This window comes from Chelmon rostratus, chromosome 10, assembly GCF_017976325.1.
Source record: "Chelmon rostratus isolate fCheRos1 chromosome 10, fCheRos1.pri, whole genome shotgun sequence".
Taxonomy (NCBI): domain Eukaryota; kingdom Metazoa; phylum Chordata; class Actinopteri; order Chaetodontiformes; family Chaetodontidae; genus Chelmon; species Chelmon rostratus.
The window spans coordinates 10953440-10966353 of record NC_055667.1 but is presented as its reverse complement, the minus strand read 5'-3'; the positions used below and the strand labels follow the sequence as shown (position 1 = coordinate 10966353).

The 12914-nt window shown below is 39.9% G+C and overlaps 1 protein-coding gene across 1 annotated transcript in view; it reads left to right on the top strand.

Moving 5' to 3' along the window:
• Window positions 1–238: 238 nt before the first annotated feature.
• pex14 (peroxisomal biogenesis factor 14) overlaps window positions 239–12914 on the top strand; it is a 47397-nt gene continuing 34721 nt past the window's right edge. Inside the window, exons 1-2 of the mRNA XM_041946060.1 lie at window positions 239–298; window positions 1996–2046. Of these exons, the coding sequence (XP_041801994.1) occupies window positions 263–298; window positions 1996–2046 (87 nt within the window). The 5' untranslated portion in view covers window positions 239–262. The remainder of the gene's footprint in view (window positions 299–1995; window positions 2047–12914) is intronic.

Here is a 12914-nt window from a genome sequence, read left to right as displayed (position 1 = left end):
AATAGTTTTAATTTTTGTATTATTATTTATATTAAGTTTCTTTATTACTCTATTATCTATTATATGAATTCAGTCTGTAATGGGCTTATGTTGCCTGTAAACACAAAGGACTCCAGGCAAAATCAAATTAAGCTATCTTGTGTCCTCCGCTGTGCTCACTGTATTTGACACTTTCTGTGACGAATCGGGACCGTTGATGTCCGTCAGGAAAAGTAATCGAGCGTGGTTCAGTCGAGCCTCTGAGCAAACAAGGGGTAGGAAGATGGCATCCACCGACCAACCTGATCTACCAACACAGGTCTACATTTTTGCAACTAAAACATTTACCTGTTGATGTCCGCACACGACAGTGAACTCTTATAATGCGTTTAGATTTGGTGACCCTTGAATGTCACCATTTTAGCTCATTACTTTTATAACTGCACAGCTAGCGAATGTTAGCATGCTTGCTAATTAGCGTGCTAGCTAACTGTTATCTCCTGCAACGTTTCAAAAGTTGCCTCAGTGACACGCTCGCGTTGATAAGTGGACGCGAAGGGCCACGCTGACGTTCTTGGGCTTTACCACACGTTGCCAAAGCTTATGTGGCTCGCTCACTGAGTCGGCTAGCTTTTTAGCAAGACCAGCTGTACGTCCTTCCATCTGTCCTAGCAGTGTGTGCTGCCAATTGCAATTAATAATAAGATGTAGAAAGGCCAATGTTTGCCAGACAAGCCTGGTGGTTTGTACTCGACTCTTTGCTCACACGGTGTCGGTTTAAACTGCGGACAAGCATTGGTCATTGCGACAAAGCAAATGTTCAAGAAAGTTGTGCCTCATACACCTCGCCAGTGACATATTTACACTTTGCTGCTACAGTTACATATAATGCTTTTCAGCAAACACACATACCATAATGCTATCCAAAATGAAATATGCACAGTTCAAAACTGAATCAGTCAAAGGTGGACTTTATGTTGACTAAACCCAGAGACAGATGAAGCACGAAATAAGTAAAAAACTCAATTCATGCTTGTCACACCTGCCAACAATTGCTAAACAATTTACATATAGTATCTACTACTAACACTAGAGCTGCAACGATGATCTGATTAATCGAGTAGTTGTTAACTATTAATTGCCAACTGTGAATATTTTCAGGTTATTTACTTCTCTATGACGGTAAACTAAACATCTTTGGGTTGTGGATAAAACAAGACATTTGAGGACATCATCTTGAGCTTTGGGAAACACTGATCGACATTTTTCACAGTTTTCCAGTGTTTTATAGACCAAATGGATCAACGATTAATCAAGAAAATAATCGGTAGTTGCAGCCCTAACTAGTACTACTTCCTTAATAATTAATGAACTAGTGCATGAGCAACAGATATCTATCCAAAAATATCTAGACCCTGTAATGAATGTGTCCAGGTTATGCTTTGTTATCTCCTTTACTACTCAGCATTAAGTTGGGCTATAGAAGGCTAGACCCATTCAGTGCAAATGTATTCTCCCACTTACATAACTAGATATTTAGGTGCATTCAGCAAATTATGAGTTCATTGTTAATAGCATTCACATGACAGAGATGTTACTCCCTGACTGAGAAGTTGGTAGCCGTTTGAGGCTTTCAGATATATTCAAGATTCAAGATCATCTTTATTATCACTGAGCATAGCATGTCAATGAAATTTGTATTGCAACCCCTGTGTTAGAAACAATAAGAAATATAAGAAAGAGATAAGAGATACTAGAATAAACTACACTAACATGCAGATAAAAATGTGTAAATATGACACAGATGTTTATGTTTTAAACTTATTAGTCAGTCTTTACATAATTTCAGTAGCATTAATCTGTCAGATTGATAGAAAGATATTTAGATAGATAGATCTACTGATTTGCTCACTGTGAATCCTGTCCAAGTATTGGATTAAACCCAGTAGAAAACCCACATAGTCTCTGTCATCCACAAGATGGCACTCTAACACAAGTGTTCATTTATCTTCTCAGCCTGGCCTTCCGCTTGGAGATGCTGCGGCAGTTCCCCCCAGAGAAGCACTGGTAAGGATTCTGTATTTAATCCAAATTACTTGACTGATAAGGTAATATGCACTAGAATAACAGGAATTTATGTAGGCCTGTTTGATGTAAATGCATATTAGATACATATAGTTGGTTAGATCAAATGATAGTCAGTTTTAATTTGGTCTTTATTACATGAACGTTTTCAAATATTGATAAATGCCACATGCCATGATTCTCAACCATGTGCTATCAGAGTATGTACATTTTTAAACACTTTCAGCTGATTTCACTGGTCAGTCCCTTTGCTCTGATTGTGTGCTAACCAGTGAAATCAGCTGCATGGTTCAGGAACATTGAGCTTGTTTTTTTTTTATGATCTGGTGACTTAAAGAAGTTTGTTTTCATCTTTTAATCAACAAACTCCTTTTCTGTGCCTAATCAGATGATATTATTCCAAGTGAGATCAAGTGTTAAAGGCTTCCAATTAGCAGCCAGTCACTTTCGCACCACACTGATGTCCCCAAGCCCATAATGAGAGTGTACTTTGTGTTCCTTTTCTTTGGAGAGTAAAAAGCATGCAGAAAGGTCTATTTTAGCAGTGACAATGGTTTCATGGTTGCTTTAATCATGTTTAGGATAAAACGTTCACCACATAGCTTTATGGCCCTTAGTTTAGCCCATTGTTTTTCACTCCGGGTTACGACCCACAGTTTGGTCCAGGATGATTTTGAATTGGTTTGCCAATAGTCAGAAAAGAATATACTGTATAAACAAACTTTTGTCAGCTATGGACTATTTCTTAGTCACACGACATGCCTGCTCCCATGAAAAACAAAAGCATAGTTCCTTATTCATTCTTGAAGATGTAGCAAAAATATAATTAAATGTCACAGCGTCTATAAATATTGCTTCACTGCTACATTACAGTTGTATAGTTCGAAATATTCATTTATACGTGAAAGTAGTCAGGAGACATGGCTCAGAAAAAAGTTGAAAAACTGTGGTTTCAGGTAGCCTGCCATGCAAGCCAATCCTCGTAAGTTGTCCACTAAAACATGTGATAACATGCAAAGCAAGCAACATTTAAATATCTGCTGTTTTTCAATGGCGTGCGAAGGGAAGTGTTCATAAGGCATACTCGGCACAAGTGATGACAACGACAGCCGGGACTGTCTTATTGCTAAGTGGTATGGAATACATCACAGGTACACTCGCTGTCCTTGTATGGACACAGCATCCAGGTTAGAGGAGTGCTGTATTGTTCAGCCTACATGTCTCAATGTCATTCACCGCCATTCACTCTTCATCCTCCCCCCATCATCCCTTCATGCCAAGGCTAATTTAATCCTGGGGTTATTGATTGTGGGAGCATTCTCCCAGGCTTTCTTTCAATTTACTTCAATTTCATCATCCCAGTGCGCTTCAAGACTGCCTCCTCAAAAAGGGAAGAAATTCTTGTTATGAGGGTCCTGATTCGAGACTGGTTGACAAGTCTCCCCCACCGCCACCACCCTCACTTCCAACCCCTTTTCTCCTTTCTCTTTTTGATGAGCTGCTCTTTCCCAGTTAAGTGGATTATTACAGTAGGGATAATTCTTGTCACATGGCATTATTTGGATGAGGTGAATAATTGAAATTTGTGTCTGAAAGGATTTTATCTGGATGAGAGGAAAGGGAGTGCTGGCAGGGTTGGGAGGGGAGAGAGAGAGCGAGCACACACGTTTGTATAACATTTATGTGCACATGTGCATGTCAGACAAGCCAGTGTGTCAGGCTGGGGACACCAGTCATGTTAACAGGTTCTGACTCACCTCGCCAAGATCAGCAGGCCCTGGCACACAGCAAGGCGCGGGCTCTCCTCTGTGGCAAGAGGGCCCAGCTCAGGGGCCAGTGCCACAGCCTCTGCCACCATCCAGGCCAGAGGGGCAGGTCTGGACCTGCAGTTAGAGAGAGAGAAAAAAGAGAGACTGTGTGAGTGTGTTCCATAGTTGACTGGTATACCAGTCACTGCCAGCCGCTGCTGTTGCCTCTGGCGCTGCTCTTTGCTCACTCTCACCCGGGCTCTCTTCGTCTCCGTCTATAAGCCCCCAACCCCCTCCCACCTTCCACTCATCGCTGCCATGGCCATTACCCCTGCCAGTCTCTTGCCGGTGTCTCCCTAGTCTTTGTGCTTTCTCCCTGCAGTGACACTCTGTGCTCACCCGCCGTCTCTTCCAATCACTCTGTTCTCATTGCCTTCAAATCCACCCAAACACATCACAAGAATAATTATATGTGTATAAACCCTTTTGATCACATGATAAGAGAACAGGGTCAGATCTGAAACCAGAAAATACATCGACCTAATAGTGTAGGAGTATGTCATGACATGAGACTAGATACTGTATGGGATGTTGCTTTGTTGTTCACATATATGTGAGCAACAAAGTGACATTGAACATGTATTGAAATCAATTTTCCTCATCCTAAAGGCGGCATTTTCAAGAAAGTAATTAAAATTGTTAAATTTCTTTGTGAAATGAAAGTAAATATACATCATACACATTTCACTATTACTATATATATATATATATATATATATATATATATAATTAGAATATAAAAAATATATTACTGAATTGTTTTCTCAGAAACAGGCAGAAAGCACCATGTCATTGTTGATATAGAAATCATCATTCATTGATCATTGAATATTCTGTAGAGCAATTCTGTATTCTTGAGCAATCGATTAATTGTTTCCTCCATAAAATATCAATCCAGATTGATAAATGCCTTTCATAATTTAACAGTTCAAGTCTTCACATTCCTTGTTTTATCCGACAATCAGTCCAGAGATATTCATATTGCTTTAATATATAGAGCTGCAACAATGAACAACAATGAGTAGTTATCAACCATTAAATTAATCACCAACTATTTTGTTAATTGGTTTGAGTAATTAAAAAAAAGTGAAAATTCTCTTGATTCAAGTTTCTTAAATGTTTAGATTTTCTAGTTTCTTTGGGTTGTGGGCTTTTGGCAAGACTGATGGACATTTTCACCATTTTCTGATGTTTCGTAGGCCAAACCACTAATTGACTAATCAAGAAAATAACTGAAAATAATTGTTAGTTGCAGGCCTAATCATACGTGAAAAGAAAAGCAGCAAATGGTCACTTTTTGAGAAACTTTTTTGCTTGAAAAGTGACTGAAATGACTAATCAATATTTTTGAAGATTAACTTTCTGCCATTCGCTGTTTCACAGTCAGTGAAAACAAAATATGCGATAACTAATATCTTAACTTATCGAGTGTCCAGAGTCAGTCAGTCCTTCATTGTGTTCGTGAACACAATGCGCTGCTACTCTACTTTAGTTGTGGTGTGTGTGTATATAAAGGATATGTGGGTGTGCAGCTGATCTACAGGAGAGTTGACCCCTCACCAAACAGGATTCTAATTCTTTTGGGTGTCCCTGGTAGAATTAGGCCTGTCCTTCACTTTCCCCACACTGAAGTGTCAAAAAAAAAAAAAAAAAAAAAAAGATGTTGAAAGTGTTTGTATATGGGGTGCATCATACATAGCGTTAACTGAGTGTGTGTACGTGTTTAGGTTTGGGGGTTTTAGTACAGCAGAGGGAGGGTGGTAATGGGAGGGGAAAAAGAATTGTAAGAAGAACATCCCCGGTCTCACAGCAACTTCAAAAGCTCCCCTTCCCCAGGATATTAAGCGACTGTGATGAAAAATTTAGCAAGCGTTAAATAAGCCGCTTTGAAGTGATCTGTTTTGGCTCAGCAGTCTCCAAATTTCCGTAGCCCCTCTGCAATAGCCATCATACTATAGAGGGGGTAAAAGGAACAGTGTGTTAAGTGCAGGAGTTGTGGGGGACCTGGCAGGTTGGCAGAGGATGTGCCAACAGTAATCGGTCCAGCCAGCAACATGAAGGCACTACCGCTGCTACTGTCCCCTTTTGTCTTTCTCTGGCTCTTTTCCTCCTCGTTTCACCTCTCCCTCCCTGACGGATCTTCTGCTGAGCCCCGCACGTCTCCGGCAGACAGATGTTCCTCATATGTTCACTCTAAAAAGAGATTTTTTTTTCCTTCACTTATGCGTGGGTGTAACGCAAATGTAACACAGTGGTGATACCAGGAAGTCAGAGGTTACTCTCATGTCTTGACTTCATTATTTTTTGTCCTTAATGACTTAATGCATGGGACATGTGTTAGTGGAATGATACGTCCTTTTAGCAGATATGTCCTTTGTGTGTGTGTGTGTGTTTGTGCGTGCATGCATGCATGCATGTGGTATTTTTTTTATCTTCACTGGATTATAAGACGTGCACAATTTTCCAAAAAAAAAAAAAAAAATCAGAGACTACAATACATTTTAATTGACTTGAAGCCTTTTACATTTCCACCACCATAAAGCAAAAATAACAAGAAGTTAATCTCTTATTTGGTAATTCATATTTCAATTCATTTCACATTCATCACTTTTAAAACCATTATTTTAATTTTTGAGGACTCCAGGTTTCAACATGCTCCAAATTAATTATTGGGGCAGAATAAGAAATGGGAGCAAGTAATGAGTCTGGTATGGTAACTCCATTCTGTCAAGAAACTAGGCTACCATTTAGTTAGTCGAGGGAACCTTCTCTGAGATTTTCCTTTTTTCCTCTTTGCTCATTACTTTAATTGTAATTGTAATCCTTTATTGGAGCTGTCTGCAGTAAAGGAGAGTTATGGTCCGAGTGGGGGCGCGAGCCATAGAGATATTTCATGATTATTGGAGAAGACGGTCACTAGGTGGCAGCCACTAGTTCGGCCTCGCTGTAATTACTGGGTGGGAAGTGATGGGGAGAAACTGTGTGTGTGCGCATACATACAAGGGTGTGTGAAGAGAGGTTTCTCAGTTTCTAACACGCTCCTTGAAAGAGAAAAGTCGAATAAATCTGATCACCTGCCATTTCAGAGTCAATAGATTCAGCATCCTGTCACCTTGGCCGTAAACATGCAGAAGCACAGAACGAAGCATGTGTGGGAAGCGTCTGTCTTTATGCTTTCATGCTTAATTTCAAATAAGTGAACTGACGTTTAATGTTATCTGAAAACTGTATTCCACCTTGTGAGCTATTGCAGACTTGCGTAGGACATGATGACGACATGACATCAGTTGTATTTAGTTTCCCATAGGTTTACACGTGAAACATCTGCACACTGCAGTTTGTTTCAGTGGTGGTGGGAAAGATTTCTCTTTGAAAAGCATAAAAGCTCAATTCTCTGTTTCTCAGCACAACACTCATTGTGCATCATGCGCTGTTTGTTTCGGTGGTTAATGATACAGGAAGGGCCCTCCATTTTATTGTTGCTGTGTTGCACTTTTTCCCCTCCTCGCCCAACCCGGCAGCGATCCTCCTTAGAGGACTCTGTATGAATTCTCACTGTCATGTCCAAGGACGAGTGGCGCAGGGTCAGCTAATTGCTTTTATGATTATGATTTCACGTCAGATTTATCGTGCATGCTCGGAGCACATCTTCCAGGTCCTGCCGACGTTGCTGGCTCAGATGGGGAAAATGAGTTTACAGCTTCTGGCTGTGACTTCTTGTTTAAGTGCAGGTCACACTTTTTGACTCATTAGAGTTGAACGCGGGGGGTGAATCACACAGGCTTTTCCTGTAAAAGCCTCTCTTTTCTACGTCAGTAACTGTACTTGTTTTTCTCATATTTGGCCACAAAGGAGCATTTCTTTACTTTGTCTTCAACATGTGCTTAAGTTTGGAGGTCATGAGTGAGGAATGACACAGACAAGGATTTTTGGTTTTTCTGTCGTTTGAACTTTTTACGAGCCATAAATCTCTCATCTTCGTTTCTGTTCTCAGATGAAATCATTACGCTTATTCCCCTCATAGTATGCCAGAATTATCAGTTGACTGCTATTTGATGTTGCAGACTTTTTTTCTGATGGTTCCTCCCACCCCTTTGAAAACGATGAGCACAGATGAGTCGAAACCATTTTATAAATTTTATTTATTTTGTGGTTTCTGCCTCATGTGCTGAGCCGGACCAGATCTGCATTGCCAACTCCGACAATAGTGCTTTTATCTTGGATTCTGATGAGAGCGTTGAAAATCCTTTAATTCTCTGAAAAGTTCATAGTAAATGAAGAAGTAGCTGCTGTCACTGTATGTCAATAATACACATATTTTATGTAGCTAGAGTTTCACGTCGTGACCCATGGCTCTTGATTTGTTGCAGTAAGTTGACCTCGCTCTGACCTTCCTGGCTGGGCCGCAGTGTGACTAGTGACAGATGCAGCCTGGGAATATGGTTTGGATAGTTTTCCAACATTCAGAGGAATGTTAAAGCTAGTTTTACGCAAAGTTCATTTTGGAGACACATGTAAAGTCTGTGATTAAGCCGAATTCAATAAACTTTAATGAATGCTTAGGACTTAACTTGTAGGGTTTTTCGTCTCAGCAAGTATATTAATGTAAACAGCATGGTAACAGAGCTGTAATTTCCTATTCTCCCACAATTTAGTGAACTGTCATAATATGTTTACTTAAGAAATGATAGAAATACGACACCAGTTTAATTACAGCGTAGTCTTTTTGCCTCAATATACTTGGGAAAGTGGCCTTATTGAGCTGAGCTTCCTTTATACTCTCTATTCTGCTTTGTAATTACTTCAGCTTGATTTATCATCTTTTCTTTGTGTTTATGGTTGTAAACTGCTCGAGTGAGTAACTTGGTCTGAGAGTGGCTTGTCTCCTTGCAGCGAGGCTGGAAATCTCCCGATGAATCTGAGATGTCTCTGCTGTCAAGACTGCTCACATCGCTCTCAGCCTCCAATGTCACTTTCAAGGCATAATTACACAAGTTGTGTTGATTAGTATGAGAAGCAATTACGCTGGCTTTCCGCCGCAAATGGAGAATGTGATGGCTCTTGATTGACAGGAAGCATCCTGGCTTTAATAAGTAAATGACTATGGTAATTCAGGTACTGAGACCCTTTGATTTGTCAGCATCTTTCGCATTTTTGTGATGTCCTCTGATTTTAATGAACATGAATTTGATTGAATCCCCCTCCATTTCCCCATCCCTGCACCCGTCTGTCTGTCTGTCTCCTCTCTGACCAGCAAGTGCTCTCACAAGGGAGCCATACGCTTACGCATTCAAAGCTATCCTAAACAATCTTGCTGGCGATGCTGAATTATTTCTCTCTGAATGAATCCAGTGTGTACCAAAAAAAAAAAAAAGAGAAAGAAATGAACAACATGTGATTTTGGCACACTATTCAGAAAATGCTTTTCAGCACATCATGCTCTCACAAGTGTGGAAATCAGAGGAAAAATTATTTGTAATTGACACTTTGGGGAACATTTTTTTCTCTTTTTATCTGGCTTCCCAGTAAGTTATTAGCTGTTAATTTGTCTGCAAGCTCCCCTACAGCGCCAGATATTTGTTCAAATGCTGGGATCCCCTCAGTGCGTTTGTAACTACACTTCTGAAAATGCTGCCCTGTCTAATTATGTAATATAATATTGCCTTTTAGGCAAGTTTCTTTTAATTGAATGGTATTAGCTCCAGCTAAGGGTAAGCTATTGAAACAGCAATACTTAAAATAGCTCTCTGTTCTGCATAAAATACACAGTCTGCTATAAAGTGTATCTAAGATAGAGTCTGCAGTTTACTCATTTTATAAATATACCAATCTTGTAGATCTTAAGCTTTTTCACTAAGATGTGTATTTTAGATAGTTGAATTAGGGCCAGACATTTAAATTGTGCTGAAATTTGATTGGCCCAACCCTCAGTCTCATATTTCTTTCTTTGTTAACCACACTTGGCCTAATCAAGTAATTCCCTGTTTGTCTTAGTAACCCCCTATAGAGTCATACATGCATAAATATAATAAAATAATTTGCTCTTGCACTCCCTAGCCCAGCTGTAATTTATATGGATTGAATGAGTGCTGCATTGTGGAAAAGCACGAGTGGACCAAATGCTCGTTTGTCACCTCTAATAAATGTTGGAATGTAAATTATGAAGTTATGCTTCAGATGTAAATGCACTTTATTTCAGTCCTTTAATGTAAACAGCCCACTCCAATACATTAGGGGGGTGGGTTGAGAGGACAGAGGGGGATTTAACTTGGAATTTTGACTGTTTTCACAATCATTAATAAGCACAAAAGAGCCTAGATGGGGAACGTTATAACATATCTGAAGTCGGGTTCATAAATTATTGCATGAAAGCAGGCTTGTACACCAAAAATGTAAATACATTAATGTTATTAATAATGTAGTGACTAATAGTTCTATCAAGACTGTAATAGCAGTTTAATGGAATATGACAGCAAGAATGTATTACACTTCTTACATTTAGACGGGACCTCACATGACATTTATCAGAGATTTCTGAAACAATTTTTTTGATTATTTTGTTAAGTTAATTGCTTCTTTTCCCCCCCAACGTCTTCTCTGGGAGAGGGGCAAAAAACTGGTAATGGATATTAATTAATATGTGTCACTTTTCGGGGTTTGATTAAAAATAATGAAAGCAAAATGCTAATGGGATTTCAGAGTTTCTCTGTGTGTGGGGCCCTGAGATTGTGGCTTTATCTGGGGAATCTGAAAAAATGATAGTGGGCTACTCTCTAGACTAAAATGAAAATGACAGAATACAGAAACTGAGATAAATTATCTTAAAACCCCTGCAAAAATAGAGCACTTAAGTGAAAATATTGCACTCTAATTAGCCTAATTTAAGATGTGTGATACCGAGGTGCATTTACAGTAAACAGTAAAGTTTTCACTATGTTATAAAGTTGAGTCTGGCTTGCAATTCATCTGCTCTTCTCAGAATGACGTTATCCTCACCTGCGGCAGAAGGAGTTTTATTTCTGAACGAAACAAACGCTTGAATCATTTCTGACAAGTTGCTGTCTTGGCAAGTTGTTTTTCAGGCTACTGTGATGTGCTTCTAATATATGGTTGTGTGCCAGAAAGAGGATATGTGGGCTTGTTTTTCAGAAAGGTTACAAAGCCTGTATGTGTTTTCAAGTGGTTTTTGGCATTTCATTTAAATTAGATCTTCCCCATGTCTCTTTTAATATTGAGCTTCACTTCACTTGGCACTGATTATAGCAGGACGTCAATGCCTTCATCCATAGTCCACTACAGTCAGCATGGAGAAACCCATGCCAAGACTTCTTTGTGTCTGTATGCAGTCTTCAGCAGAAAGAGGACTTTTAAAAGCTATCATTAAGGTGGGGCACAAGTGTAGACCAGCAGTGAAACAGAGGCTGGCACAGTAAAAAAGCAACCGTAGCCACTGGCACAACTGACAATTATCCAACACCTGGACTGGCTCCCCTCCCTGGTATGTGCGTCAAGACTGTCGACTTCTTGTTAATGCAGTGATTAACAGGAAGATTGCATTTGTTTTCCTGTGCAGCTCTCTTGGCAGCCGTACTTTGCTTTCTCTTTGATTAAAATAGTAGATGGATGGATGCATTGTGGCTCTGTCATGAACTTCAAAAGAAAGGGTGAGAATGAAATGATAGACATGGAATAAATTGAACAAAAGCAAAAACTTTTTTTTGTCATTTCCAGATTGTGCTTACTGTGGAATTTGGGATTTTAAGAGAGATGTTGGCGGCCTGCAACCCTGTGGAAAGAGTCAACGCTCTTTATGACTCTTGTAGACTTTTGTACGTCTCCCCTTATAACTCCCTGTTTTTCCCTGTTATTTACTGTCCCTACATGCCTTTCCTCCTGTCCGTCCCTCCTCACATTTACAGAACCCCGTCATAGTTTTCTCCCCCTCCGCAATGCGTGGAAAGTAGTTTTAGGTATCATGGGGACGAGAAAAGGGGAAGTGAAGGGGCTTCGTCAAACAGCCTGTACTTTTGAAATGCAGAGAGTGGCATTGTCACGTGTTTTCTGTGTCAAGGTCGACAGAAAATGTCAGAACAGGTGCACGTCTGCTGCTGAGCTGCTTGCCAACTCAGCCCCTTTGCTGTAACACGCCAACCCGTGTGACATTATAGTGGTTCACTGTGGGTTGTCGCTTCTCCTCTTTCTTTTGGACAAGCCGGGTAAAACATGTATTTTTCCCCGTCACCACGTGAGTTGATGTAGAGGTCAGATGGGCGTTGACGCCTAAACTTTGACCACTGCCTCTCACGTAGTCACAAAAGTATGGGTGCTTTGCAGAAGTGACGTGCAACATTCCTTTCTGATTACTCTTTTTTTTTTAACCTCTTCTGGTGTTTTGATCTGATTAAATCTTTCCATATTAGGAGACATAATTTTAATGGAGAAGAAGCTCTGTTTCTTTTGATAAATTATTGGTCATGGCCTTCTTTGGAAGAATATAGTACAATATATGCCTCTTCAGAAACACTGTATAAGAGGGACATCAAATAGATTTTTTTTAACTTCAGTGTGAAAACATCGCGTGTGATTTAAGGCAGGGTTGTATGGGAGTAAGTGTGCTGATTTGCATCACTGTCACGTCAGTTATTTATAACCAGCATCAGGCAAACATGTTGCAAAACCTGAAAATTCTGCCTGAACTTCTCAGAAGAGATGGATTATGTTTAGGTGTGGCATGTATAAACCAAATGTCATACTTGCTTTTGTCACTATAGGACACTAGAAACCAATGGAATCTCCAGTGTGCAGCCTCACTGGCTCAGAAAGGTTGAAATGAAAAATGATTATTCGATCTGACGAGCTGTCGTGTTTGTATCGTCTCTGGCATCGGGTTAAATAAGAAGAAAGAGAACTGCTATTTCTGTGACCCTGATGAGTGTTGTTTTTTGATGCTGTCAGCACCACACTCTTTTTATGCTTATCCTGCTCTCGAGGTTAAATTCTTACTGGCAGTTGGAAGCCTCCAGAAATGGAGAATTAGCCAAC